The sequence below is a fragment of the Pseudopipra pipra genome, chromosome 4 (genome assembly GCF_036250125.1).
Source record: "Pseudopipra pipra isolate bDixPip1 chromosome 4, bDixPip1.hap1, whole genome shotgun sequence".
Classification (NCBI taxonomy): Eukaryota; Metazoa; Chordata; class Aves; order Passeriformes; family Pipridae; genus Pseudopipra; species Pseudopipra pipra.
In genome coordinates this window covers 70,775,018-70,801,175 of record NC_087552.1, presented here as the reverse complement: position 1 = coordinate 70,801,175, position 26,158 = coordinate 70,775,018, and the positions used below count along the sequence as shown (strand labels likewise).

General features: G+C 42.7%; 1 protein-coding gene across 1 annotated transcript; it reads right to left on the bottom strand.

The window, feature by feature from the left end:
• Positions 1 to 459: 459 nt before the first annotated feature.
• Positions 460 to 17,029, bottom strand: SUCLG1 (succinate-CoA ligase GDP/ADP-forming subunit alpha). The gene is made up of 9 exons (XM_064653534.1): positions 16,888 to 17,029; positions 8,203 to 8,306; positions 7,238 to 7,354; positions 6,503 to 6,715; positions 6,357 to 6,414; positions 4,003 to 4,086; positions 3,243 to 3,394; positions 2,499 to 2,687; positions 460 to 1,503 (listed from the first exon to the last, which is right to left on the bottom strand). The coding sequence occupies exons 1-9, from the start codon at positions 16,934 to 16,936 to the stop codon at positions 1,477 to 1,479; spliced, it is 993 nt and encodes a 330-aa protein (XP_064509604.1). The 5' UTR covers positions 16,937 to 17,029; the 3' UTR covers positions 460 to 1,476.
• Positions 17,030 to 26,158: the final 9,129 nt, after the last annotated feature.

The window sequence follows — 26,158 nt, the reverse complement described above, 5'->3', positions numbered from 1 at the left end:
TTAGCACGTGTATTTCTCTAGTTAAAGGGCACCTTCTGGTCTTTTTCTCCAGATTTAATCAGGCGCCACCAGAAAACCGAGCAGAGCTAGTGAAAAACCCTTATCTGTTGCCACAGACTTTATCAAATGATTTACTGCCCAATCCTGCTTTCAGCCATCCAGTGGCTGGCTGTCAGGTTCATCTGAGTAAATCACTCCAAGGTGAACAATACAGCACCTGGTCTCTGTCCCAAGGCCTGGATCACCTGACTGATGCCTGACCATACATAAAGTGCATTAATAGACATTCAGTGCAGCACAGATATGACCTGTCCTTTTATGCATTTCATCAGGGCTCAGCTCTAGGAGCTGTAAATGTCAGCATTGAGACATCTGCCTACTGCTTGCTTTAGGAAGAGAAATTCCACAGGGATTGGAGTAAGAAAACTAAGAACAGTTTTAAATAAATAACAACACGAGTTTTCGTAACAGCACCTTTATGGAACACAAGGTTAGCTCTAGACAAGTGCCAGGTTACATGAACTTTCAGTCCTCTATATAAAGCAATCTGGGATTTAGTCCACCTTGATAAAACCTATAACACTTATTTATAGGCAAAATACTTGGGCTATTTCCACAGTAAAAAAAAAGGGCTTTCCATTACAGTGCTGGGAGTGGTTAACAAGTAAGTTACCTTGTTATGTTCTTTTTTTTAGAGAATAATAATTCTCCTCCTCTATGTCGCAATTTCAGAACACTAGCAATACAATTCTAGTTAAGATAAAGTGGCAATTAAGGTAATGTAAGCTAAAGACCAAACCATCTTCATAGATACAGACAATTTTGAATATATATTTTGCATGTGAAATTATATTAATTTTTGTGACTAACAATTCCATCTCTATACACAAACAACAGAATTCCTTGCCAGTAGAGAACTGCACTGTGCATGGCTAGTCAGCCTTGAAGAGAAAGTCTGGACCTCAGGCATATCCAGCTACGTGGATCAACAAGCAATCCCTTCAGATCCAGCAGCTTTGGTTTAATGGACGGAAACTTTGGCCTGTTGTTCAAACATACTTGCCAGCAACAAACAAGTGGGACTGGAGTTTTTAAAAACAAAGCAAAGTGTGGTATGTGCATAAAGTCAGTGCCTTGATCCTTAAAAGCATCTCTACAGGCAACTTTACCTTAAAAATGGGCAGTGCTTAAGTTACAAAGGATTTTTTTTATGATGACTGAAGAAAATAGCTCTGCTTCAGGAATTCAAAAGATGGGTCAGATTTAGTAGTAGATTTATTAATTTGCTGTGATTTACAACGAGGTGATAACGTCTGAAACAAGGGAGACATCAAAACAGGTTTAGCCAGGAGGTTTATGGCTTCCAAGTCATTTGGGCATCAGTCATTTGGGCAACTGAAGATTAGCAGACAAAAGGTAAGCAGAGGCCAGGTGCTGCACTGGTGTTTTGGAGACTGTATTCCAAAGTGTCTTCTCTTACAGCAATTTCCTTTTCTCGAATTCCTGCAAACAGCACACAGATGTTACCAGTGGGAGAAAAAAGAAAATGCTTCTATTACTGTTTTATTTTAAATTACTTTGTGTTTATCTTAGCAAAACTTATTTTAAGAATTAGAAACTGGAATTAAACATTAAAATATAAAATGCATAAAGTGTGCAAGCTAGGGGAAAGGAGAATAAGCATTCTCCCACCTCACATTAGCAAAACAGCTATGGAAAGTGCCAGACTGCAGTCAGGGCATGCTCTCAGACTGCAATATTGTCAAGGAACCATTTGCTCCCAGGCATAACATAATGGGCTTGAAAAACCCCAGTGCTGTGTAATAGCTGCAGTAGAATCCTTACAGCAAAGGACTCAAGCGAGAGAAGAAACAAAATAAAGATTTTCATTTTAGTAAAGAAAATATACAACAGATGAAGAGAAGAATCCCACAGCACCCTGTGGAGATGCTGTACTATACAGTCACCACAGGAAACAAAAAATACCTAAAACAGCTGAATTATGCATTTCCTCTAGCTGTGAAGCAACCCCTTCTTTTAGATATCAACTAAGGAAAATGCAAATAATCCCGTTCCATACCTCAGTTTTTCAGCTGTATACATTCAACCATAACTCTGAATTAGTACTTAAAACAGACTTATATGCCAAGGCTCTCCTTCCTCAAACACCCTACTTACAGAGAATGTTCTCATGTTTTAAATTAATTTGGGTTCTTTGCATCCAGAAAACAATTTCGACAAGTTGCTGCACTTGAAAGCAAAATGGAATCTCTTCTCTATTTTGCCATGTTTACTTTTCTATAAAACAGTAGCACATAAAACTGTATGCACATATCTTTTAAGTAGTAATTTCAGCTTGTTCAGTCAAGAGAGCTCTTATATTTAACCAAGTCCAGAGCAACAGAGTATCTGGGTAAGAGATGCATTCCCAACTTGTATTCCCTGAGAAGTGGCTTCTTGCTCTGGACGGCCACATGTACCAATTTCTAGAGACACACCTTGTAGATGGTGCTGCCCAGCTGAGCAGGGGACATGCTGACCACAACACCTGCACTCTGAAGGGCTGCAATCTTCTCCTTAGCTCCCCCTTTTCCCCCAGCAATGATTGCTCCAGCGTGGCCCATCCGCCTGCCCGGAGGCGCCGTCAGGCCGGCGATGAACGACACCACTGGCTTGGCATTTGGGCCCTGGAAAGAAACAAAAGATACCCAGTTACAGGGGGGAGGGTGAGAGGAAAAGCAATTCCAGATCGCGGATTTTTTATTTTCTATTTTGTATTTAAATATCAACCAGCCAGGCAAAGACATTAAACAGCCGGAAACTTCAGACGACACGAACAAAAAGGTTTAAAGAGTGTTGAATACTTTCTCTCCTGATAACCATCATAAAGCAGAAGCAAAGAGAAACTTTAAATCTCTCAACAGAGCCATATATACTACAAAAAAAAATAAAAAATAAAAATTCACTACAAGCATTGTTACAGAAATAAAAATCTAAGTTGACACTGCTCTCCAGTTCACAGAATCATTAAGGTTGGAAAGACCTCTAAGACCAAGTCCAACCGTTACATTTAATCTGGACAAAGCTCCTAATTTCACCTCTTTCTCTTTAATAAAAGTATTACTGTTTTGTAGTACTGTTTTTGTAAGCAGACATTAGAAATTGAACTGAGTTTTCCTTGAAGTGGCAAAAGAAGTTGGTTAACTACAAAGGTGTCTGGAAGCAACATGTTTAAGACTTACAGAATTATGTTCTTTCAAAAATGCTGCTGCATCTTCTTCAGCATTTCCTCCAATTTCCCCAATCAATATGATCCCCTCGGTATGAGGATCCTTCAAGAAGACATCAAGGCAGTCAATAAAATTAGTTCCATTAAAGGGATCACCTCCAATCCCTGAAAAAAAATTAAAACCACACAAAAAAGACTTACTCAAGATAATGATATTGCATTTATGATAAAAGTTGCAAAGTAAATTTCAGCATGAGGAGTATTCCCAAAGGCTCATGAGACAGGCAGCTCTGAAGGCTCTTGCCAAGTCTGAGTGTGTCAAATTCCTGCTCCAAATACCTCCCCCACAATTTAAAGAAAGCTTTGATATCTGAACGTTCACCTTTCATACTGTAAACAAAATATTATGGGCACAGAAGGACTGAGACCCCAGCTCTAGAATTTTGCTGTAAGAAAACTGAATTTACTTAACATACCCAACTAAATGCCTATCCCCTTATAATATTAAACTTCTTGGAAAAATCTGTTTCCAAATTGACATCATATTTGCTGGCACTTCTCTGTTCAAAGCTGGTTTTTATGGTTTTATTAACCTGATGTGGAAACAATAAGAGAGAAGGGCTATACTCTTCACAGCATACAGGGATCTCATTTCTCAACACGACTGCCATTCAGCAACTCCTACACTTGGGTAAAGGAATTACTTTGGATTTATTCTGTAAAGAAAAACCAGATTAGTCTTGGTCCAGTAGGCTGTTTCCAAGGAAACCTACCAACACAGAAAGACTGCCCCAATCCAACTTGCGTTGTCTGATGAACAGCCTCATATGTCAAGGTTCCAGATCTTGACACAATACCTTTAGGAAAGAAAAGAAGACAATATTAACAGAGTTAAGCACATGACTAGAGGCAGTTGCACTTATATTCATGAAAATCACCTTAATAAACAACACCAGATGCTAGCTTTTCCATCTGTCCTTGCCAAAACGTGAAAACTCTCTGTAAGATTCTATCTGTACTGTTTCTTGGTTGTCACTTTTTGACACTTAATTGTCAACAGACTAAACCTGCCCAGGAATTCAATAACACTGGCTGAGACAGAATTCATCATACTACAGCCTTACCAGGAAAGAAAACTGAAAACAAAATAGAAGAATATAGTTCTTATCCTGTGTGCAAGTAGCTGATGCACTGAACTTGAGGCAAAGCCGCAGCTCAGTAGTCAACAAAAGAATTCTGTATTAATCACATCTCCAGTAAGGCCAGGCACAGGAGAGATCCTCCAGAACAGAAATATGCTGCACAAATGTAGGTTATCACTATTAAGTTTATTTGTTGCTGCTCTACAAAACTCACTTGGCATTTACGTGACAATATTACAAGAAACCACAACCCCAGTTTTAAATTCAGAGTGAAAGGTAACACAGAGCCCAGATCAGGGGCAAAATATTTGCATGGCTTTTTCTTCATTTTTCCAAGACTTCCACTAATGGTACAAAAGGAAAGGTTTCTAGGAAAAACAGACATAATCTTCCGTCTACTTCAAGCCATCTAGCAAGGAATATCATAAGTATATTGCATGAACAGTGGAGAAAATACACCACTAGACTAACAACCTTAGTTTTATCAACTATTTATACTGTTGGACAGCTGAGATGTGTACTAGCAAAGGCTTTTTCTTGCTATGTTTGCCATTAAGATCAGATTGCTCCAGAGAAGCTACAGATAAGAGTCCAAAGACTGTGGCTATTTTTATAGCAGTATATTCAGATGATTCCTGGATGCCTCACAGTAATAGAAAGCTGGGGAGCACATCACCAAAGGTCATCACAGTGTTAGACGAAGCTGGGAGGATGGCACAGCTCCATTTTTATTCCTTGATCCTTGGAAAACCATCGAAAACATTTCCAGCAATGTCAGAGCTACTGGGTTCAGGATTTAAAATATTCTTTTGCACTTGACGTGCCTTGCATTCAGATTGTAATAACTTGTGACTACAGGACATTTCTTGTAGGTATTTAGAAAATCTGAAGAGAACCTTGACTCAGAAGGGAGCTCAGGGCAACATTGGTTGATGTTGCTTTTTACAGTCATAGAGCAATGTCTCAATGGTTTCTACAAAGGGCGTAATTGCAGCCATCTGGTTTTTCAATTCCAGGTTTACAGGCACTTTTGAATGCTGGAGGTGTAACACGAGTGTTAACACATCTTCCAGCATTCCCTAGGTGCAGTATATTTTCAAGTCAGAAGTGGTTAAGAGGAAAAGATAGTTTCTCATGCTAGAAAAACTGCACTGAGTCCCTTTAGTTCAACAGCATTGAACAGGCTTTCCCACAAAAAATACAGTTTTCATCAAAAATAGAAGTAATGTTGCAAAGTAATCAAGTTAAACCAGTTACCTTGCTGACAAGAAACATAAAGCATATACTGTCTACAACAGTGTTTATGAAGCTCTATTTGAGTAGAAATTTATATTTTGGAGGAATTTTCTCTATAGCTCCTGAACTGTATTATTTTTTTAAAAAATCAAGTTGTTATTTCTAGCCACAAGGAGTCAACAAAAGTCAGGACAAAAGATTTGCATGCAACAGGGTGTGTGATTATACACAGTGTGTGCAACTAACATGAACAAGTCACTGCCTTTCTGCCCTTAACTACACTGCCTGAGAACTGGGTATATTTGTCACTTCCCCTTGTGATGTTTCAATAGTTGTCTAAATTGTCACGTTATAAACTTGCCTGTAATCTCTTCTCTTTGCTGTAATACTGAGCTCACAATAGGTCCTAAGGAGCCAAGCTATTGGAAGGAATAGCATTGAGGAGCTTAGTCCTCTCAAATTCCAAGATAAATGGAGTTTCCTTAAGACTCTCCTTTGGAGACACCAAGGCCATTACACTACCTAAGGCAACTTCCAATTGCTTCGCCTCTACCATGAGCACCCAGTCCTGTTATGAAAGACTTCTTGATTTTGGCCTTCAGGATTGATAATACCAAAATTCACTTACAAACCGAGGGCAGACAAGCTGTACTAACTGTCTGTGGGACAGGATGTGCCCAGCCTCATGAGGCAGAACACCAGAGCAATAAATTACGTTCTAGATGACGCATAAATATTCAAAAACTCACCAATTCTTCCCTTCTTGTGAATGTGACCAGGCATGATACCAATTTTACATTCTCCAGGCTAAGGAAAGAGTGGGAGAAGTCAGATGGAACATTCAAACCACCACTAAGCACGGTCCAGCCTCGGGCCAAACCCAGAAACCACTTACATTGATGACTCCAGGGCAGTTTGGGCCCACCAGCCGGGTCTTGCCCTGCCTGACCAGCCTGTGTTTGACCCGCACCATGTCCTGCTGGGGGATCCCTTCAGTGATGCACACGACCAAGGGCATCTCTGCATCGATTGCCTCATTGATGGCAGCAGCAGCAAACGGGGGAGGGACATATATCACAGTGGCAGAGGCACCCGTTTGCTCTTTGGCCTACAGTGGACACAACAAAAAATACATCACATACTTAGTGGGGCTGGAGACAACATCTGACAACAAATCATTTAAAATACATCCATTCTCAGGCATAAATTAAGTAAATGGATATGTATTAATTGACTATGATCAAAGCAAGAGTTAAATTCCCTGAAGATGGGACACAGAGTGCAAGAAGGGAACTGAGAACTGACCACTGTCTGGAAAGGATCTGCCCCATGATCACCATCATAAATACTCTTAGAAAATAGTTTTCTAAAAATTCATCATACACACCAGAATCAATCAGAATCTAGTTGCATGTATAAAGCAAGTGTATCCAGACTCTGTGAACTTCACAGTGGAAGCCAAACTTGTACTTGACCACATTGAATGCTCCCTCTTTCACAAGGCTTCTATTTCACTCCTTGCCCAGTGACATCCACAGCTCAAATATTTGTCTCTTCAGCGTGAGCAATGAAATAAGGAGCCCTTCAGCAGCATTAAATTGTGTGCCCTCCAGTCACCGCTGCAAATTACCTCCTTCACAGAATTAAACACAGGCAGACCTAGATGAGTTTTTCCCCCTTTCCCTGGAGAAATTCCTCCAACTAGATTGGTGCCATAGTCCAACGCCTGCTGGCTGTGAAAGGTGCCCTATGAGAGGGAAAATAAGTGAAGTTAAAAGGTAGGTAATAGCAAATAAAATTAACCAAAAATTCTGATGCTATCTGTAATTCTGAAGGTAATTTATGGCACTTAAATCTACAATGAGAAGGGAAGTTTTCACTACATGTATACAATCAGGTATTTTGAAGAGTGCATTGACATGTTTTTAAATGAGTTCAGATCATGCTCATATGCTCTGCTTTTCCTTTTATATCAGAGCACTGCAGTTGCATGCTAAAGGATATTTTGCTGTGTGTTGCTAATACACCTGCAGACACACCAGCCACGTTTTATTGTCCACATCAAGTCTGGCAGATGACAAACACTATAGTAAAATAGAAATTAGCATTCTCATCCATGACTAGCTGATAGTTTTACAAAAGCAGCCTTCTTCCCTTGCAAATGTGTAAGAGAGTGAATCTGAGAAAATTATTAAATATCCTGAAATAAAATCAGAAATTTAATTCATAGGCATTGATACTCAAATGCATTTGTGAAAGAGGCACTTCTAAAATGGTAAGGTTTTTACAGGGTTTTTTTGCAAATCTCCTTTTACAAAGAAACCCTTTCAGCTGTATACAATAAAAAGTCTTAAGATCAAAATGAAGAACAAAAATGAAAAGTACTACAATAAAGATGACTCAAAACCAAGTTTCAAGCTTGTGCACAGGTATTTGGCCAAAAAAAGGAAACCACTTCCTGATGGTGAAGGAAGTTCAGCTTCCTATTGAGACAGACAAATCCAGTGTATAATCCCTTTCATACATTATTAAGTTTTTCAGGCAATTAAATTTCTGAACTGAAAAGGTGATAGAAGAAATAGCTCATAAGCATACCTGTTTGCCTGTAAAACCCTGACAGATAACCTTTGTGTTTTTGTTAACATACAGATTTTTCCTAGATGCCGTGTAGGAGCAGTGTCGGACTCCATTCTGTTGAACTAGAGAAAAAAAAACAGAAGAGAGAACAAACCATTAATCCACTGTTCTGTCAGACTCTGAGTCAAAAAATGTCCTATCAAGTAAGTGCATATCGATTAGTGCTTGTATCAAAAGACCATGAGCAGCTCATGTTTTCTGCTCTGAAGCTGCATTCAGTGCTTGTCATTCTAAGATATTAAACACGTGCAGTTCTCCCTATCGTGTGATTACTCAGTTTACTAGAAATCAAGGGAGTGTTTCTCATATCAAGCACTTAATATCAGGATTCCTCATGACAAGTGACAGACAGAAACAACTTCTTAACCACTATTTTCATTTGCAAATGAACACGTCTCCATCCTCTCAGAAATTCTGCGAAGTGGCAAAGCAGAACTAAAATCCCAATATCCAGAGGCATGACACAAGTACTATGTTACACCTCCTGTGAACAGAGCACAGTCCAGACTAGACAAGGAGAGATAATTGAAGTGCTCAAGGGCACCTCAGCCCAGGTAAAACCTAATGCCAAGCAAGACAGTACAGCAAGAGATTTTCTTCCAACAGATTCCTGGCTACAGGCACCTAGACATCACTGCTGGACATGCACGCAGGCCTGTGAGGAAACACAGCTCTCCAGATATTCCACTAGAGAGATTTTCAATTCAGTTCTCACAACTCTGGTACTGACAAAAGAAAACAACACAATTGCAGAAAAAGAGCACAGCAAGTGCTGATATCAAAAAGCTCAGGAGAATGATGGCACCTGTGCTGAAGGAAAAGATATGTTGACATCAAACAATTAAAAAAGAAATGCGCAGAATTTTACCCTCCAAGAAAGCTTGAGATGAGGAGGAAGGAGAGGTCTTCTGGTATAAAAAAGATGCACACATTTATTGCCATTGCTTTTTCAAACACCAGAGTTTTGAGGGGATCAGAGCCAATTTACTCCCTGCAAGTCTTTTACATAAAAACTTTATTTTATGCATAGAGTGAACCCAGGAAGGCACAATCCTAATGCAGAAATCAACAACAGCATGTTACTATAAAACCCTTCACCTCTTTTAAAGCTTCACCAACAAAGATCTGAGGAAGTAAAAAGTGAAGTTGAAATCAAAGTAAGAGATTCTGAATCATGATCCCTGGACTGCTCCATATACTTATTCAGGCACGTCTGAACAAGGGAAGGATATTTATTTTCTATTTTTAGGAAGGAAACAAAAGCTATTAAGTGGGGGAAAAAAAGGAAAAAGGTATTTTTCAACAGAAACTGTTAATGCACAGAATTTACTAAAATGCATTATAACAATTTATATGGCGTGGTAAAAAAGTGCAGAAAATTTAAGATCCATGTACATACCCATTTCTATGACAGAACTACATGGGACTCTTCCACAAGAACTTTTGCCAACTAAATTTTAGTGCTACATTGCCGTTATGCTTTATTTCTATCCAAAAAAAAAGTGAGATGAGAAACCAAACCATACCAGAACTAGTCCACAGACATCAGTGCTATTGCTAAATCTAAAGTCCTTACTCTGTTCTTAGAAAGTGCTGGCAAATCCGGGACTTAACTCCAACCACTCCTGCCGTTCTCTAAGGATCTGCAGCAGATCCTCAACTTCAGATGGAGATGAAGCAAAGCTCAGCAGAGAAAGGTACAGACTTGCATGCAGCAAACTCATAAGGAAAGTCGTGAAAGTGCACTTTAGGTGACCTGCAGGGTTTTAACCTAAATCACAACATTATGCACAAATACTGTTGCAGAATTTGTTATGCCAGGAAATACAAAGCAGTAATGGACAAAGTCCACACCAAATCCATATAAAAAGCCATACAAAAGCCAACCATATCCTAGGCTGCATCCAAAGCACTGTGGGCAGCTGGATGAGGGAGGTGATTCTGTCCCTCTGTCCCGCTCAGGTGAGACTCCACCTGCAGTGCTGCCTCCAGCTCTGGGGTCCCAGCACAGGAAGGACCAAGTTGATCAGAGGGATGGAGCAACTCTGCTATGCAGAAAGGCTGAGAGAATTGGGATTATTCAGCCTGGAAAAGAGAAGGCTTTGGGGTGACCTAACTGTGGCCTTCCAGTACCTGAATAAAACTTACAGGAAAGATGGGGCAAGACTATTTACAAGGGCATATAGTGATAGGACAAGGGAGAATGGGTTCAAATTGAAAGAGAGTAGTTTTAGATTAGATATTAAGAAAAAAATCTTTACTGATGGTGATGAGGCCCTGGCACAGGTTGCCCAGGGAAGTTGTGGATGCCCCATCCCTGGAAGTGTTCAAGGCCAGGTTAGATGGGGCTTGGAGCAACCTGATCTAGTGGAAGGTGTCCCTGCCCATGGCAAGTGGCTGTGAACTAGACCATCTTCAAGGTCTCTTCCAACCCAAACCATTCTATTACTCTATGTAAATATGCCTGAGGTTGAGATTTAACGAGCAGGGTTAAGATGCAGGCAGAAGACAGCACAGGATGATCCTCATCCTCGGCTGAGGACTTGGCCTTCCTAGACAAGGCTGCAAAGCCCTGCACCTGCACTGCAACATAAACTCACTCAAACACACAGCTGGCAAACAGCAGCCTGCCTCCAGCAAAGGAGAGGCAAAAGAGGCACAGAAACAGCTGGAATGCTGGTCAGGAGAGCAGGGAATCTGTCTGGCTGATCCCAGCCATTCAAGTAATCCCTCATTGGCAGCAGGTGTGACTGGGTAAAACCCAACCCTGAGAACAGCAAAGGATGATCTCCCTTGAGAAGAAGCTGTTACAGTCATCACCCCCAGCAATGCCTTGGGGAAACAGTCTGGGCTTCCGGGAGCATGGGAGCGAATGTTTGGAAATGGGCCTGCAAGGGGAAGGAGTAAACAGGCAACACTAAACTGATTCAAATCTAAGTTTTATAGAGTCTGTGCTGCACCACTGACAAATCCACCTGAAAAATAAGAGAGGGATGCTTGCTAGCCACACACTTGTCACTCAGCAACTTCAGTACTTTGAAAAAATAAAAATAAAAATCACAGAATGGGTCAGGTTGGAAGGGAACACAGTGGGGCATCTGGTCCTACCTCCCTGCTCAAGCAGGGTCATCCAAGAGCATATTGCACAGGATTGTATCCAGATGGTTCCTGCATATCTCCACTGAGGGAGACTCCACACCCTCTTTATTGTTGACAAACTCACAAATAGTCACTCATTTCTCTACACCTTAAAGCAATTCTACACTCTCAGTTCAGCTGTCCATTCCAGATCTATTTTCAGATATTTATAACCTTGCACAAAACTGTTTTTGAAAGCTTAAGTTTGTCAATTCCCACTTTTCAGAACACTGTATAAATATATTTTTCAAGGATAAAAAGCTTTTGAGCATTTTCCAAGCTATCAAAAAAAAAAAAAAATCTAAGCACTGATATCTAAAAGGCAGCTTAAAATTTAAGCTTTGTGTGGATTTACTGTTGCAAACCCTATGTGCTTCTTACATTACTGTATGGCCCTGCTTCAGAGAAAATACAGCTGGTTCAAAAAAGCCTGGCTATAGGCTTGAGCTGTCTGCTGTCTCTAGAGAGAGGCAGCTTAGCATGGGCCCATAGCCAGGGAGCAATATATTTTTTAAGAAATTTAAGGAAAAAAACCCTAAAAATCACCTTGCAGTTTCCAGGATCGATGACTCCGAGTTATTGAGGGTTTTAAAGTGGGATGATACAGTTTTTTACTTGTGTTCCTGGCCCTGCCTGCAGCAGAAACATTTGCCCCAGTTATCAGTACAGCAGGAGCAGCAAGGTCATGGGTCAGGATGAGGCTCTGCTCCATGTGGCACAAACAGCAAGTCCTGGGTGCAAGCAGCCGGCAATTTACATAATTAAGACAGATACAAGATGAGAAGGAAACAGGTGGAAAGTGGGAATGGCATGCCTCAGTTCACAGCAGGTAGGAGTCAGAAATAGAATCCAAGTCTCAACTTCCACCCAGGACCTGCCTCCCAACTTCCAAACCCGTTTAGACAATTGCTTTTACTAGAACAAATTTGGGTGCTTGACTCTAAATGCATGTTGCTTCATGAAGTCTGGAGGATGGAAAAAAAAAATGAAAGAAAAAAAATTTGCTCTTCAGCTGTGAACCAGCAAGAGTCAAACCCATTGGTGATGCTATTTTAATGCACAAGCCTAAATTACAGGCCAAGCTGCAAAGGTGAAGGCTCCAGATGAAGTCCTGGAGCACAAGGACAAGTCTTATCGAATCCAAATCTTACCACAGCACAGGGGAAATGTTGTGCTTTGTCAAATCAGAGTTCTAAGATAAAATTACCATGTTGAACGAAGGCCTGCAATAGGCCTTTAACAAAGAGTACTAAAAATAAAATAAGAGACTGGACAATCTTTCCCAGGCAACCCTTTCATTTCCGCCACACCTCTGTTCTGTTTAAAAATAAAGTTATACAAATAACAAGATGCATTTATTTTGGCTTTCCAGTCCTTTAACTTCTAGATAGCTAAAAACTGAAACGTCCTGTGGCAAGAGCCTACTTTGGCCCATTGTACAGGATAACCAAGCAGTTATGAAAAGTGCTCAAATACCAAACCCCAGCTGTCTCAGATGAGATGTAAAGCAAGATCTAAATTTAGCAAAAAGCCTGTATATGGAACATCAATTGTTTTACAGTAAAGAAAACTTACTAAAAACTACAGACAGTTACTCCAACACACACACTGTGCTGGTAGTTACTCTGGCATGTCCAGAAACAAGGCCCCAGCCAAGCCCAGAACTCACTGCAGTTCAAGAAACAGAGAAATCCACCTATATTTATCTCAGGAAAAAACCTCATTATCCATGGGCTCCAGCAGGGCTTTAAGCTCACTTGTGAATTACAATGAACAAATCTTTTTGAAAAATACCCTGTTATTTATCATGAAGTCCAATCATGAATTTGCACATTAAAAAGAAAACTGACCCATTTACATGGTATTTTAAAGCACACTGGTGTTCACACTGAGCTTTCAGGCACTCCTTGAGCAGCAACATCTCACAGGCAAAAATCTCATTTAAAACAATGCAACCCGAGCTACATTTCATAGAATCATGGAATAGTTTGCATTGGAAGGGACCTTTAAAGGTCATCTAGTCCAGCCCACAACTTATTTGGGTTGTGCAAGCCATGTGGTAGCACAGATACTAAGGGCTAAATCTCTTCCTCACTCAAACTATACGAAGTGGAAAACTTGTTATTTTCAGGACTCTTGTAAGATTTCCTATGGACAGGAATCCAGCCAAAGTGCCCCCTTCTTTACCCCCATTTAACCCAGATCAAAAAAAAAATGGAATTTGGAAGGTGAGGTAACATCTGAGGGTGCTCATAAAGCGAGCACAACATAATAGCAAGATGAAACAGCAGATTCTACAGGGACCTAAGCTCATACCCACATTGCCAGAAGATTGAAAAGTTATAAATGAAATTCTTCCTCTGTTGCTCTTTGAAAAAGCCACAGAACTCAGGGATGAAGGAAGACATTCCTCTTCTATTACATAAGCAAGGAAAGAAGAAAGCCTTAGAAATCATATGGGCTCCAGTGAAATGGAGGAAATGGAGATCACCACAGGGGAAACTCAGGGAAGGACTGAGGTACAAGGAGTGCTACTTAAAATGCTAAGAAGTCCTTTTTTTACACACACACATCCCACCCCTCTCTTTATCTTCATTTAGTTATGGACATTCAGCTTGTTTCTGAGAAATCCTTTTGACATTTTGGACACGTTTAATTTGCACTTTTATGACCATCTCCCTTCTCCTTCGTCTGTCTACAAATGCAAGGCCTGAAGAGGACAGAGCAGTTCTGGGGAGCTTCTGACAGCACAGAAGAGCATAAACCCACCTCCAGAATTCACCCTTGAGGTTATCAGTTACATTAGCAGAAGATGATCCTTATTGACAAAGAAGTTTTCACGCTCGTGAGGGATTGTTCAAAATATCTTGCTCCTTTGTTTAAGAGGATTATGCTTTCAGAGTATTTCTAGGTATCAGTCCCCAGCCACTCTTCTCTCACCCTTCCCTTGCCAAATTCCTGTTAATTATGGCAACCCCAATCTGTGAACATGAAAGAGGAGTTGAGGAATTAAGTCAATGAATCAGGCTGTAAAGGGCAGATGCAATGACTGTGCTACACCTACCACATCAAAACAAAACTAGGACTAATGGGAAATGACACGCAGAAAAATTTCAGCCCTTTCAACACATCTTTCTTTCCTAACCCAAAAGTTCCTTCTCAGCACAAATTATCTATTTCTTTAACGCCAACAAGCCGCTTTTCCCCACTCCAAGGCACACTCCACTGAGAACGTGTGCAGGAAAAGCTTTGTGAGCTTTCCTCTCTCCACACTGTTGACATAAAAACAATTCAGGAATTCCTCAGTTTGGGCTGTTATTTCTGCAGCAATCCTTTGCCAGGGTTACTCACATAATTACTGTAATCTTTTAATCTAAGAGCTCTCCAGAGCCTTCTAACAGGCCCAGGACATGAAATCCCTAATCCTGACTCTCCAATCCGTTCAGGTGCCTACAAAGACTCTTCTAAGTGTGGTACAGACCAGCACAGGTTTCTCCTGACTCCGTCCACATACAACCAGTGCTCTGAACTGACCTCTGAGCAGCACTTGCCATTCACTGACATATTTTATACTCTCTTTTTGCAACTTCCTGATCCAAACCTTAAGGATACACACCCTGCACGTTTCCCTCAGCAACGCACCAACAAAAATAAGAGTTTGCATCTCTTTTGCAGCAGAACAACACCAGAAACTCATGGTTTTAAATCACTAAGAGAAACAGATGGTAATTATTTGTTAGTGAAAATGTATGTACAAAGTCCAAATTTAAGGTTTCAGCAGTTTTTTAACATTTTGTAAAGACTATCAAACCAAGCAAAGGTTTCCAATGAAGGGCTATGTCATCTTGCATGAGTTTCTATAAAAGATTTCATGAACAGCTGCAAAAAGACATTTCTTGAGCCACTTAGATCTCTTCTTTTCCTCTACCCCTCAAAATAATTTTAAGAACTATTCCCTGAATCTCTTACTGCTATTTGTAAGGGGAACAATGTGGAGTTTTAACACGTAAAACTGCACCCAAGAGTAGCTTTGCTGGGAGTATAAATTAAACTAAATTGGAAGGTGCTACATTCCCATCTGTTCCCCTCCATCAGAACCAATTGTCATCAGGCTCAGGGGAGCCAATTCAAAAGCTAAAGTGGCAGAAATTAACTGCATAGTAAGAAAATAGTTTTCTGTTCCTGTTCACGGAGAACAAGAGGCAGGAATGGATACCATGGATACCCAACTGGACAGCAGGTGTGCCACAGGAACTACTCACACCAGATTATGGCTGTGAGATCCTGTTGCCAGACCCTGACCTGCAAGTCACCATCCCACCGAGACAAAAACACTTTGTGTGGAGTGAAATGAGGTAGATTTAACTTTGTCCATTCATTTTCAGCTGCAAGAACCAAATTAATGCACTATTTCCTCAGTTCAGATTCCAAGAAACTGCTCTTGTGACCCACACTAATTTCACAGAATCACAGAATGGTTTGGGTTGGAAGGGACCATCAAGACCATCCAGTTCCAACCCCCTGCCATAGGCAGGGACACTTTCCACTAGACCAGGTTGCCCCAAGCCCTGTCCAACCTGGCCTTGGACACCTTGGACACCTGGCCTTGGACACCTGGCCTTGGATGGGACATCCACAACCTGTGCCAGGGTCTCATCACTCTTACAGTCAATAATTTCTTCCTAAAGCTAATCTAAACTTACTTTATTTCAGTTTAAAGCCATCCCCCCTTCTGTGTACTACAAGCCCTTGCAAAGTCTCCTCTTCAATAGAGAACGTAGCTTTAACTGAGCAAAAAAAGCACGGAAAAAAAAAGAATAAAAAGAAAAAAAGGAAGCACTTTATTGTTTTATTATGATGTTCAGAACAACACATATTAAATGTTTCCGGGTGAAGTACTAGTCTCGGACCGCTCGTGCTCTCCACAACACTTAGTAAATGTTTCAAGCCGAAGTATTAGTGTCGGACTGCTCGTGCTCTCCACAGAAAGAGGCCAATACACAAAAACAACTTCACCGCCTTGTGCTGAAACCACAGGTAACTCAGGGGCCTCAAGCGGCCTCTCGCCCAACCCACCACCCACCTCTACCAGCTTCCTCTGGCCCTTGACCTTTTTATTCTTTCCGGGGCCGCAACGCGGAGAAGAACAACCTTCCTTGCTCCCCGTCCCCGCGGGCGCCCACCCTCCGCGGGGAAAAAAAAACAAACTTCCCGTATATTTTATTAACCAGCCTCCTCGCAGCCAGGCGTGCCCCTGCCCCGCCAGAGCAGTGCCAGCCCCCCGAGGAGGGCAAAGCCGGCGCCCGGAGCAGCGCTGCGACCGCCGAGGACACCGCCGGTCCCGCCGGGGACACCCCCGGTGCCGCCGCGGCCCCTCCGCGCCGCGCTCCGCCGTGACCTTGCCCAGCCCCTGTCCCTGTCCCTGTCCCTGTCCGTGTCCCTGCCCGCCCCCCCCCGTGCCCACAGCGGTGCCGGGCGGCGGGGAGGGCCCGTCCCGGTACTCACGGCGGAGGACGCGGCCGAGCAGGCGGGCGGCGGGGCTGCAGCGAGACATCGTCCCTCCCGTCCGCAAAGGCGGCGGCGGCCCCGGCTCGGCCCGCCCCGCCCCGGCGGCGGAAGGGCGGCCCCGCGCCGCATTCTGGGGGCTGTAGTCGCCGTGAGGGAGGGAAAAAAAAAAAAAAAAAAGTCGAGTTTTATTCGGGGAGAAGGTGGTGTTTTATCTCTTTGAGCGGCTGGTATTGAGAGCAATAATCCTCCGTTGTTCTGTGATATTTTTTTTCCCCCCCCACCGGCCTATCGCAATGTAAAAATAAGAGCAATAATCATCCGCCGCTCGGTAATTTTCTGTCGGAAGTTTGTGTTGAGGTGGTTGCGAAATAAGCGAGTTTCTGAGGAAAGCAACGAGGCTGGTGAAGGGACTGGAGCACAAGTCCTGTGAGGAGAGGCTGATGGAGCTGGGGTTGTTCAGCCCAGAGAAGAGGAGGCTCAGGGGAGATCTCATCACTCTCTACAATTCCCTGACAGGAGGTTGTAGCTGGGGGGGTTGGTCTCTTCTCCCAGGCAACTATCAGTAAGACGAGGGCATGGAGAGGTTTAGGTTTAGATATTAGGGAGAAATTCTTTACAGAGAGGGTAATCAGGCGTTGGAATGGGCTGCCCAGCGAAGCGGTGGATTCTCCATCCCTGGAGGTTTTTAAGATGAGACTGGATGTGGCACTGAGTGCCAGGGTCTAGTAACTACCGTGGTAGTGGATCAAGGGTTGGACTTGATCTCAGAGGTCTTTTCCAACCCGGCTGATTCTATGGTTTAGTTGAAGTAGTGGTGGTAGTAGTAGTGGTACACTGAGTATCCACTTTTTGGATAAGAGACACTGAACAAAGGCGCTCTGTGACCAACCGGCTGTAAATGCACTGCTCAAAGGGCAAGTTCAAGTAAAGTTCACGCTTCAAATGACCACCAAGAGACCACCAGGAGACCCCCTAGTAACCAAATAAGGACTTCTGAAGAACTTCTTAGGACTAATTAACATACGTATGAACTTTATAAGAGAAGTAGTGAATATGCAAGACATTTGCTGAGTAGGTAAAATTGTAAGTAAGTATTAGCTATGCTGAGCCGAGAATGGGTCACACATGATCAGAGGGGCAATCCTCCTGTGTGCCCAGCACTGATAATAAAAGAATGTCTGACCACCAATGCTCACAAATTAAGTTTTAGGGGTTTCTTATTGCCAATTTCAGTAACAATTTATAATCCCACATGCAAGTTACATGACCAATCAAATGAAATGTATTACCTCTCTGAAAGAGGGTAGATTCAGACTAGATAAAATAAAGAATTTTTTTTTTACAATGAGGATGCTGAGGTGCTGGCACAGGTTGCCCAGAAAAGCTGTGACTGCCCCATCCCTGAAAGTGTTCAAGGCCAGGTTGGACAGGGCTTGGAGCAACCTGGTCTAGTGGAAGTTGTCCCTGCACATGGCAAGGGGTTGGAACTGGGTGATCTTCAAGGTCCCTTCCAACCCAAACAATCCTGATCCTATGATACCTGACATCCTTTGTTAGTAATCTGCTCAAAGCACTGTAGAAAAGGAGCGAAACCCCTGTCCTGACCATGTCCAGTGAGCACTAAGAAAATGCTCCAGGGCCAAAAGGATGGCACAAGGAGGACATGAGTGATGGTCCCAGGATAGTCAATCTAATAAGCAGCGGTCCTGACCACCTACTGCTTTATTGCAGCTAAATGGTTTGAGATTAAATTGTTTTTTAAAACCTTAAAGAGAACTGACAATCCTCTCTCTCATTCACCATGGACAGTTTACTTACCTAGCTGATCCTGGGGCAGGAAAAGAGTGCATTTGAATAAATCAAACAACACTTTTCTGAAACAACATTTAGTGTTTTCTCCATACAGAGATTCTTAGCAACATCATTTTCTTTCTGTAAATTTTAGGGGACATCTGTTCTGAAAGAGAAGAGGGTTAATGAACAACAAGAAAGGCTCAGCTCCATTTTTTTGACAAGGCAAACATTCCTGAGAGGAGTGTGTGTCGGGGACAATGGTTACAAGAGAAGTGCCTACAAAGCAAACAGAGGCTATGCAGTACCTGGGACTTGTAGGGAAGTTAGAAAAATCAGGGAAAGCTGTGAAGTCAGCTCATTTATTAAAAAAATGTGCAATTTTTGCAGCCGCAAGCAAACTGACTTCAGATAAGTGTCACAAGAAACCACTGAACTCTACAATGAGTCCTCACATAAGGGGGTTTTAAATGCTTTAACTTACACACATGAGCTTCAGACACAGGTCAGCTCATCTCCTGTGCCATCAGCTGCCTCCAGAAACGTGTCCTGTGCATATATCCGTACAAATATTTGGGTATCTGGGAGAGGGGCAAGAAGAGACAAAGTATTCCCTCAGGAATTGTCATACTCTGATTTTTTTCTTAATTAATTCATTCGTTTTGTGTCCCTAAAACCAAGGCTGTAATAAATAAATGGAGCATCCAAATGTTCAGCTTCTTACGATACCCCTAGGAGGACACACACACACTGATGTTATAAGGAACCCACTTTCTACTAAAAGATTTATACCTGGATCCGTTTCCAAATCAATTTTTCCTTGAGGCTTTCACTAAGACTCTTGTGGGGATTATAGAATTTGACTTAGATGCCACTGTATTGTCATTCTATATACAGGAACATTTTGCTTTTAGCAGTCTCTCAACAAAACTCTTATTTTCAGGATGGGAAGGGAGAGAAGATGATCTAGAAAAATAACACACAAAGAACTTAGGGAGACTGGGTATCAGAGGACCAAAGGGAACAATTAGAAGCCCAACTGTTCCTAAGTGATCCCCTCACCATGGATCATAGGTGGCAGTGACAGGCAGGATTGTCCCACTGCCAAAGGTCAGAGAATTCTGAGTCCCACTTCTACCAACAGGGAGATCTGGAGGTTTTGGCCTTAAATAAATTATACAGTGAGTTATTCTTGCTCTGCTTTTTATGTTGAGCTATGTAGTGTTAGAAGTACATCTGTTGGATACCAAAGGCACTTAAAATAACTCAGGCCTGAAGTCAAACAATATGAAAAAATAAGGACAACTGCAGTTTTTTAGTGTTTTCAATCATCATGGCTAGGCTTTGCGAACAAAGATTTGGGGGTTTTCAATAGAATCATGTAAGATGAGTGTTTGGGTTGTTGTTTGGTACTTCTGTTGTTTTGGTGGGTTTTTTTGCTTTTTTTTTTTTCAACCTCAGTAGCAGAGACATCTCTTCAGTCCTTTGCATTCAAAAACCTGAATGTATATAGAGTCTTTTGACTCTGTATTTTGACTCTGTAATTAATATCAATGCCAGCCATCATCACTCTAACTGTTGAAGTTTCAGGGTATGGAAAACAGCTGTACAATATATAATTGAGCAGACATACATGGAACTGAAGAAAAAAAAAAACAACTATTTTCAATTGTTTTAATGCAGTGGTTTGGTTCTCGTCAGAGAACACTCTGTCCCACCAACATTAATTTAGCTGATTTAATCAACTGCCTAGAAAGAAACCATTCAGCCCAGGGAGAAACAATACAGCAATTAGCAACACTCAGGTAGCAGTGCCAGGGGCTGACTTACAGAAGTTCAGGGCAGACCCAGTTCTAGTGGCATAGCCAAAAGATTAAGAAAGATTTGGAGATTTAATCCAAGAACAATAATTTTCAACCACTGTGGCAAGCCCAAAACTCGAATAATTTGTGGGGTCACTCTCTAATGCATTTTTACAAGGAACTTCATTCTAAGAGCAACACAGATCCTGGAGCTGAACCTGATGAAAACCACACACCCAGGGACTAACTCAATTCTAGTGAAAACATTTTTCTTGCTTTCTTACTTATAGTTGGGCTTTAATCCTGTTTGAAAGCAGATCTGCTGATATTAAACACAGGACTTTCTGCTTAGTATCCCTCACAGAGCACTTGATCTTCTAGTAAAAAGCCCAAAGGAACATCATGTTCATGTTGACTTACCTGGCAGCTTCAGCCACAGCAGAAGACAAAAGCACTCTGTTGATGTTTTTGAGGTGTTATTGCTAATGCTTTGTTTACTTCCATCATCAGCCAAAAATGTGCAATGCAAATAAATCACTAACCCCTTAAATATCTGCATTTAGCTAAGGACTAAAAGCAGCAAAAATGCTTTAGACATCCAGGTTTTTCAGGGTGTCCTGTTTACACCCCGGAGTCCAAGTTTGATATTATACCACAGAATGAAAAAACGACTGTGCTCAAGGCACTGGCACTTAGAAACACCAAAACAGTTGTCACCTGCACCAACCCCCTGTGTCTTTCTTCTCCCGAGGCCTTGATGGGTACGGCAAGGGTACTGCCTGCCAGTGTCAGTCTTCTTCATCCACACAAGGAACTCAGCCCCTTACTCACACATCATCCTCATTTCCATGTGCACATTTCCATGTGTGAATCCACATGTCTCTACTTCTGTGTTTCATACCGACCTTGATCTTGCTGCAGATAACCCAGGAGAGGTGTTTGAACTGCAGCTCATGACACTGGCTTGTGGACTGGCATCTAGTGCAGCATGAGCCACCCAGCAGCATCCTGCTTCCTCCCGCCTCTCCAGGAAAGCCTGGGTTTCCTGTTAGTCCTGTATCCCAGCAGTCAGCCCTCCACAGAGGCCTCAGATACCCCAGGGCACCTCACATAGCACTAGACCCCTATATTTAGACACCTAATATGAGTTTTTTGCTGTCTGAACAGTGCACAGCTGAGGCTGAAATTCAGGTCCAAATTCAGCCACCTGAAGGTGTCTGCATGGCAGGTGTGTCTGTGTGTCCATCTCAGCTCTTGCTGTGCCGATGCAAACCTGGTCCACACAGTCAGCAGAGACAACAGTCTTTCCTTTGCTATCTCTAGGTGTCTGCTGCAAGGAGAGGGTTGAATTGCTCCCTTGGAGCCCTCCCAGATCTGGACAATCTCTAGTGGTTGCAAGAAGAACTTAGAAACCCACCCACAGCAGCAGCCCACGGTGGGTACCTCTGCAGAAGGTGTTTGAAGCTGGACCTGACTCCCACCCAGGAGTATTTTGGACCCAGTGCTAAATAATAGAGGCAGGGACAGACAGGTTAGTGCTGTAGTTGGGGAAAGGTTCAGTTCCAAGCTTGTGAAATTATGAGGCCTGCAGACCACACAGAGTGGGCTGTTACAGCATGAAACTAAAAGTACAGTTGCTTTTCTTGAATAAAGCCTTTGACACTTTTTCCTATCCCACAGTCATGACAAATGACTCGGAGCCCTGTCACTGCTTTGCCAGAGGGTGACAATGTACACTGATCACCAGGGGAATCCTGCTGCCACCACCTATCATAGTTCATGTTTACATTTGCTGTTTACATCTGCACAGCCAGAGGTTAAATGCTACCACAGGTTTCTTAGGAATTTGAGCCTTGCACTTGACTGACAGCTTCAGTAGACATAGCTTGTCCATCAATGCATTCATATCTCTGTAAATGTTATCGTAAGAGAGTGATACAAAGCAGGATGCCTTCTTCTTTGCTCCGACCAAGTGGACTCTCCTGCCTTTTCTGTAACACTGGTTGGTGTGGGTGCTTGTAGGATTCCATCAATCTCTTCCCACATACCAAAATGGAAGGTCAAAACTGAAACAAGCTTATTCACTCCAAGGTTTTCAGCATTTCCTACAGCACAGTTTCCCGTGAATAGCAGGTGCCCGGACTGTCAGCACTTATCTCTGAGCTGAAGGAAATGCTGGACAGGAATGTCATGCTCCTGCAGACCTCTTCTTAACAGAATGTGTACCTGATCATGGCATAAAGATGGCAAACCTCAAAGTTTTCCAAATATTGGTTGCATATTAAATAGTAAATAAGAAGTGGCATTTCCTTCCTGTGTAGCAAGGATAACAGGTCTATTTGGAGCTCTGCTCAAGGACCTTCTCCATCATTTCCCTCCCAGCTGCTCACTGCCCTAGGACTGCAGCCCCTTACACCACAAACATTGTGGTGAACTTCATGCCAAGCAGAAATCCTTTGGGATAATCCTACTGCCCAGAGAAGTTGTGAACTCCCCATCCCTGGAGGTGTTCAAGACTGGGCTTGACTGGGCTCCGAGCAACCTGGTCTAGTGGAAAGTGTCCCTGTCCATGGCAGGGGGCTTGGAACTAGATGGTCTTTAATGTCCCTTCCAACACAAACCATTCGGTGATTCTATGGCAGAATCACACACTTGATCCCCACAGTAAACTCAGACACATTAAAAATCTTAGAGTTGTATTCAGCCTGGCAGCTGTATGAACAGTACAGTTGGTAGAGCCAAAAAAATGGACTTTGTGGGCAGATATTTAATAGCATAGAATATACCCCAAACTTCCCATTCAGAATCAGAAATAGGTCTGTCTCCTGGTGCTGCCCAGAGCTAAAAGACATCTCTTTAACAAATTCGGGTTCCAAGAGGGAGGGTTTAGCAGGAAGGCCATCCTTGGAGACAAAGCCTGTATTTAGAGAATTGCTAAACCAGGAACAAGTTCTTCAGCTGGTTTAGCCCTTACTCACATCGCTGATGACTCTGGACCTACACTCCTGGCATTAGCTGATGTCTGATCATTGTCTCCCAATCTTACCCTCAATAAAACAACCCTGCATTTTGAAATCCTCAAGCATCTTGTTAACTCTAGTGGCATCATCATCTCCTATTACTGGAACTTAAGGTTGTGCAAACAAATTGGTCGTTCTCTGCCATACCCCCGGGATGAAGGCAGGGACCCAAGTGTGAAGCTAAACCCTGGCCTCACTTCTATTCAGCTTCCAGCAGCTAAGGATGCTTAACCTTCTAAAAACAGACTAGTGTGTGGTTTTCTATACTTTAATTTACAGGTTGTAAGTAAAAATAGTCTCAGCATCTCAACCCTAAGAGAGTCATGAGGAGGAACTGGACCACTGCTCTCCTTTTTCCTTCGTGAAGAGCGCAGAGAAATTCAGAGCTGAGGGTTTCCTCTGGAGGGATTAGCCACACTTGTGCTTTAACCTGCCTTATTTTTTCCCTACAGCCTGTGGTTTTTCAGTAACAGAGCTATGGCTGTTAGAAATGGGCTTGCTGGGATTTCTGGTGTAACTCCAGAGAGCAGAAATAAGGACCAGAGGAGAGTTATGGCGGGGAGAGAAAGGTGGGTGTAGGTGGGGCCAGAAAGGGAGCATCTCACTTGCTCTTTTTCTGTGTAATGCCCATTCTGCTTTCAGCAAACAATTTTTTAATTCTACTTCTGAAACATCATGCAAACTTTTGTGGTATTTCTATTAGTATAGTTATTTTAATTTTTTTATTTTTTTTTTTTTAGTATTAGTAGTGTCAAATGAAAATAAGGAAGCACACAAACACTGCCCTCTTCTCCCCTAAGCAATGCCATGGCTTGGCATTTCTAGAGAGCCTCACATTTCTATGGTGCTTCACAAACAGGGGCTCAGATATCAGCTTGGCACCAGCTGGGGTCACAGTTTCAATGTCGGAAGCACTTTAGCGGGAAGTCCCAAGGGTGAACACTGAAATGGTACCCATGGACTGCCAGCCCCAGACTGACCCTTTCAGGTCCATTGTGGCTTGGATTTCTCCAGGAAGGAAGACGCTGCTGAAGACCTGTGATCATCTTCATCTAAATACTGGGTTATTTTCCTTTGCTGTGGGATCTGAAGCAAGCCTGGCTCTGTCACATATCAGAGGCTTATCAGAGCTTACTCATTTCGTTCAGTAAATTTTGCCAGGAATGCTTCAGCAACTCCAGGTCTTAGAGAAAAGCTTGACATTTGATGGGCTTTTTGTAGCAGTTCACTGGGCTGCAACCACACACATCCCACTGCCTTTCTCCCTCCTGGAGACAGGGGCAGCCAAGCACAGCGATCCGGTTTATTGAAAACACAGGTGTCAGACCTGGGGCTGCCCCACCGTGCTGGGAAAGGTCACGTTCTGGACACCTGCTCTTCCAGATCACCAGGTTGCACTGCTGGTCACAAGGAATGGAGAGTTTCACAATAGGAAAACAACAGACTAGGACAAATTCTGCTCTCACAGGCCCTGCATGGGGTTTTCCTGGTGTTGAAGCAGGATACAGGATCCTGCAGAGCCTCTGCCATCCAGGAAGAAGCAGGAGCAAAATGAGGTGTAAGTTCCTTGAAATCTAAATGCCAGAAAAGCCCCTGCTCATTACTTGTCCCACTGCTGTAAGGAATTGAGTTTGGCTGTTAATTCTTTCATAGAATCATGAAATGTTTCGGGTTGGAAGGGACATTAAAGATCATCTAGCTCCAACTGTACTTCTTTGCCCTGAAAGAAACTCCTCTAAATAACATTGAATCCCTGTGTGATAAATAAACTCAAGTCTCCTTCCCCAGAGGCCAAGCTGGCTTTTAAGGTTTCAGGATTGTGGGGTGCAGCTCAGCAGGAGTTAAGCTGAAAGCTGATGCAACACTAAGGGCCGGAGCTGCAGATGTGGAAATAGGCACCTTCTCTTTGACCCCAGAGGAAACACTTTGGTTCCTCTGTCTTTGCATAATTAGGCATGGAACGATTTTAATATTTTATCCCTGCAGTCTTTAAGAAAGCCATAAATCTGAAAATCAGCATCAGAAAACAAAAGAGTGTTAAGGAGTGGGAGTACCCAGAAGCAGTGTTTGGAGATGTCTTGGAGATATCCAAGAGGAAGGTCTCAAACTGGTTAAATCTAGCACAGCCTACAACAGATCAGGTCTGGTCCAGCGTCCACAGAGGTCACAAACACGTGGAACAAGCTCCTTCACCACAGAAAGCAGCAGATCCAGCTGTTTCCATCTTGTCTTGTTCCCCCATCATTTTCATCATCAGCTGTTTCATGGGGAGATCACTCGGATGCAGGACCACCGGGCTGGGCTGGGCTCTGTGGTCATGGAGCTGGAACTGGTGACCTCTATTAGCCCCAGCTGACAAACCTCTTCCTCTCACAATCTCCTGGGGCTATTCCCTTAGTTTCAGTGCTGTTCACCTACCTACCTCCCCTGGGAACACAGGTATGAAAACACAAACAAAGCTCAATTGCAGCTCTTATTTAATCCTCAATCATAAAGTCATAGAATAGTTTGTGTCGGGAGGGACCTTTAAAGGCCGCTTAGTCCAACCCCCCTGCCATTAGCTGGGACACCTTCCTCAAGACCAGGTTGCTCAGAGCCCTGTCCAATCTGAATATATGTTGAAGCCTTAAGAAATTCTGAGCTGACAAATTACAC